The following is a 2,739-nucleotide window of genomic DNA, read 5'->3' as shown; positions in this document are numbered from 1 at the left end:
AAGTGTGTGTTGTTGTTGTTTTTTAATTTATTTTATTTTACCCTGTACAGTTGCTATGGCTTTTTTGCTAATGCAATAATAATAATAATAATAATAATAATAATTATTATTATTATTATATTTGTTGCTGTGATTATTGTAGACACGCATTAATATTTTGATCACTTATTGCACGAAGTGTTAAGTTTTGATTGTTGGTTATCTTGAGCTTCAGAAAGTTAGGATGGAAGCTTTTTAAGTGAATAAACGCAGTGTTGCAAAGCAAAAGTCTTGGCATTTCCAGGAGCTGTTCTACTGAGGCCCCTTTTGCCGTGCTTTCTGCTACAGCTGCCGTTTTCTCCCTTCAGAGTCGCTTTCCTTCTAAGAACCACACATCTGTCAGGATGGCTCCCTTCCTTCCTGATTCAGGAATCTAAGGTTAGAAGGAACAGCAAACCCAGAATCTTGAGTAAGTGCGTAGGATTAAAGCAGTCAGTCAATACTGGTTACAGTCGTGGCACAAACAGCATCCACCGTGTCGTAGCAAAAGATCTTTCCCTGTAAAAAGGCCTTGTTAGAATTTCTGCTCAGTGAGATGCTGAAGATCCCTTGTTTGCAGTCTTCTGTTTCCTGCTTAACTTGGAGACTTCTTTGAGTTACAACCCTTTGAACCACTGGCCGCTTCAGCTTTTCATCTCTTATGCTTTTGGCTTTTTCTTTCTCTCCACCCCACCCCTTTTCTTAGCTGCCTTTCTGGTGATGACAGTTCCACCTGTGTGGTGATAACAGCTAAAGATGTTGAGATAGTAGCCAGCAGCGACTCCAGCATCACCAGCAAAGCTAGAGGAAGCAACAAGGTAAACGAGGGACAACACAGGGAAGGGTGAACTGGAGATCACAATGGGAGGGGCGGAATCGGTGAAAACCCGGTCTGTTAGTGGAAATTGTTGTCTCGATCCAACCCACCATGCCATCTCGTGGGACTGTTAATGCCGTTGATGGTATTTGGCCAACATTAGGGTACAAAGAGCCCTGACTTGGATGGCCCAGGCTAGCCCGATCTCATCAGATCTGAGAAGTTAAGCAGGGTTGGCCCTGGTTAGTATTTGGACAGGAGGCCACCAACAAACTTCAGGGTTGCTATGCAAAGGCAGGCAATGGCAAAGCACCTCTGCCTCTTGCCTTGTAAACCCATTGGGGTTGCCGTACGTCAGCTGCAATTTGATGGCGCTTCCCGCCTTGGGGTGCCACTGTTGCTGGCACATGTTGCTGATCCACATTCTAATTGCTCTTTGTGTCAACCTCCCCCAGGTAAAAATCCAGCCAGTAGCAAGGTATGATTGGGAGCAGAAATACTACTATGGCAACCTGATCGCCGTGTCAAATGCCTACCTGGCGTATGCCATTAGAGGTGAGGTGCCTGTCTTTCTGCAATACCAAATTGCACCTTCTTGGATGGGCTTCTTTATCTTTCCTCTTCATTATTCTGTGTTGAGCTGTTTGAGCCCCTGGATTGCCCCCTTTTCCCCCCCCCCCCCCCCCCGGTGTACGAAGGGTGCTAACCTGGCCCTGTTGGCTGACCTCTTCCTTGCCCCTCTTCCGCAGTTGCCAGCAACGGCTCTGCCATGGTGCGGGTCCTGAGTATCAGCACGGCCGAGCGGACCCTGCTGAAAGGCTTCACGGGTGGCGTGGCGGACCTGGCCTTTGCCCACCTCAACTCCAACCAGCTAGCCTGCCTGGATGAAGCTGGCAACCTCTTTGTGTGGCACCTGGCCATGGAGAACGGAAAGATCCAGTATCTTTATCTCTCGGGCAAAGCTTTGTGGATTGGGGTGGTTGTGGTGTCGGTGCCCCCGTGGGTGGTTTCATGGGTTCACTTGATTAGGCCAGGTGATGCCGCGATGCGTAAGAAGCAGGTTGCTGTGCCCTCATTCAGACTTTGCAGTTATGCAGTGGCAATGCTCCCTTCTAAGCTGTGGAGTCTTGTTGTGAGCAAAAGTTCTACTTTGTGAGCTGCTGGCATCAAAGTCATGAGCGAGCGATTGGGTTACTGCATAAATGAGTTTGCTCTGGAGGCTAAGAAACTGTGAGCTAGCTCACACTAACTCAGCTTAGAGGGAACACTGTGCAGTGGTATTTTACTTATTTCTGCTGTTCAGGATCTGGGCATTGTATGTTTTTGCATGGCATTGCTCTTATCCAGTCACTAAGCATTTCTCTAAATCGTTGAGTTCTTCTGGCCCTCCTATCAGGGATTTCCCTCCCTGTGATGATGCTTTGGGTTTGGCTTCCTCTTATGGCTTCTGAGTTATGGCCCTGCAATCTGGGCCTCTCTAGAAATGCAAAAAGTGCCGATACTTCGCACCTGTCTCCTACTGAATAGTACCACAGCATTAGAAATATGGCTATGCACCAGTAAGCAAATGGCAACCAGGCAAACAAGGGTACACAACAAAAAGAGACACCAGAGATGTCTCCTAGAACTTGGCTGCTGTTTTAGAACGTTTTGAGTGACAGGAAAGATGAAGAAGGGAAACGGGGGCCAGTAGTGGGTGTAAAGATAAAGGGTTTATGCTTAATGTTCAGAAGCTGGTTGTAAGATTGAAGTGGGCGAGGGGTAAAGATCGAGAGATCCTTTTCTTCTATCTCTGTTGAAAGCAGGGGTAATTTCCTGCGGGAGCGCACAGGAGTGGAGCTCCGGCAGTAAGGAGCCCAGGGGGTGGGCACATGCAACAAGCCCTGCTCCCTGCAGCCCTCAGT

General features: G+C 47.9%; 1 protein-coding gene across 1 annotated transcript in view; it reads left to right on the top strand.

Annotated features, from left to right (window-relative positions):
* Positions 1–2,739, top strand: part of EDC4 (enhancer of mRNA decapping 4) — a 46,234-nt gene that overhangs the window by 7,056 nt on the left and 36,439 nt on the right. The window contains exons 3-5 of the mRNA XM_015413954.1: positions 725–836; positions 1,291–1,390; positions 1,585–1,774. Coding sequence (XP_015269440.1) covers positions 725–836; positions 1,291–1,390; positions 1,585–1,774 — 402 coding nt within the window. The remainder of the gene's footprint in view (positions 1–724; positions 837–1,290; positions 1,391–1,584; positions 1,775–2,739) is intronic.

This window comes from Gekko japonicus, unplaced genomic scaffold, assembly GCF_001447785.1.
Source record: "Gekko japonicus isolate JY-2015 unplaced genomic scaffold, Gekko_japonicus_V1.1 scaffold1921, whole genome shotgun sequence".
In the NCBI taxonomy this organism is placed as follows: Eukaryota; Metazoa; Chordata; class Lepidosauria; order Squamata; family Gekkonidae; genus Gekko; species Gekko japonicus.
The sequence above is the reverse complement of the archived record's forward strand: the minus strand, read 5'-3'. Positions and strand labels throughout refer to the sequence as shown.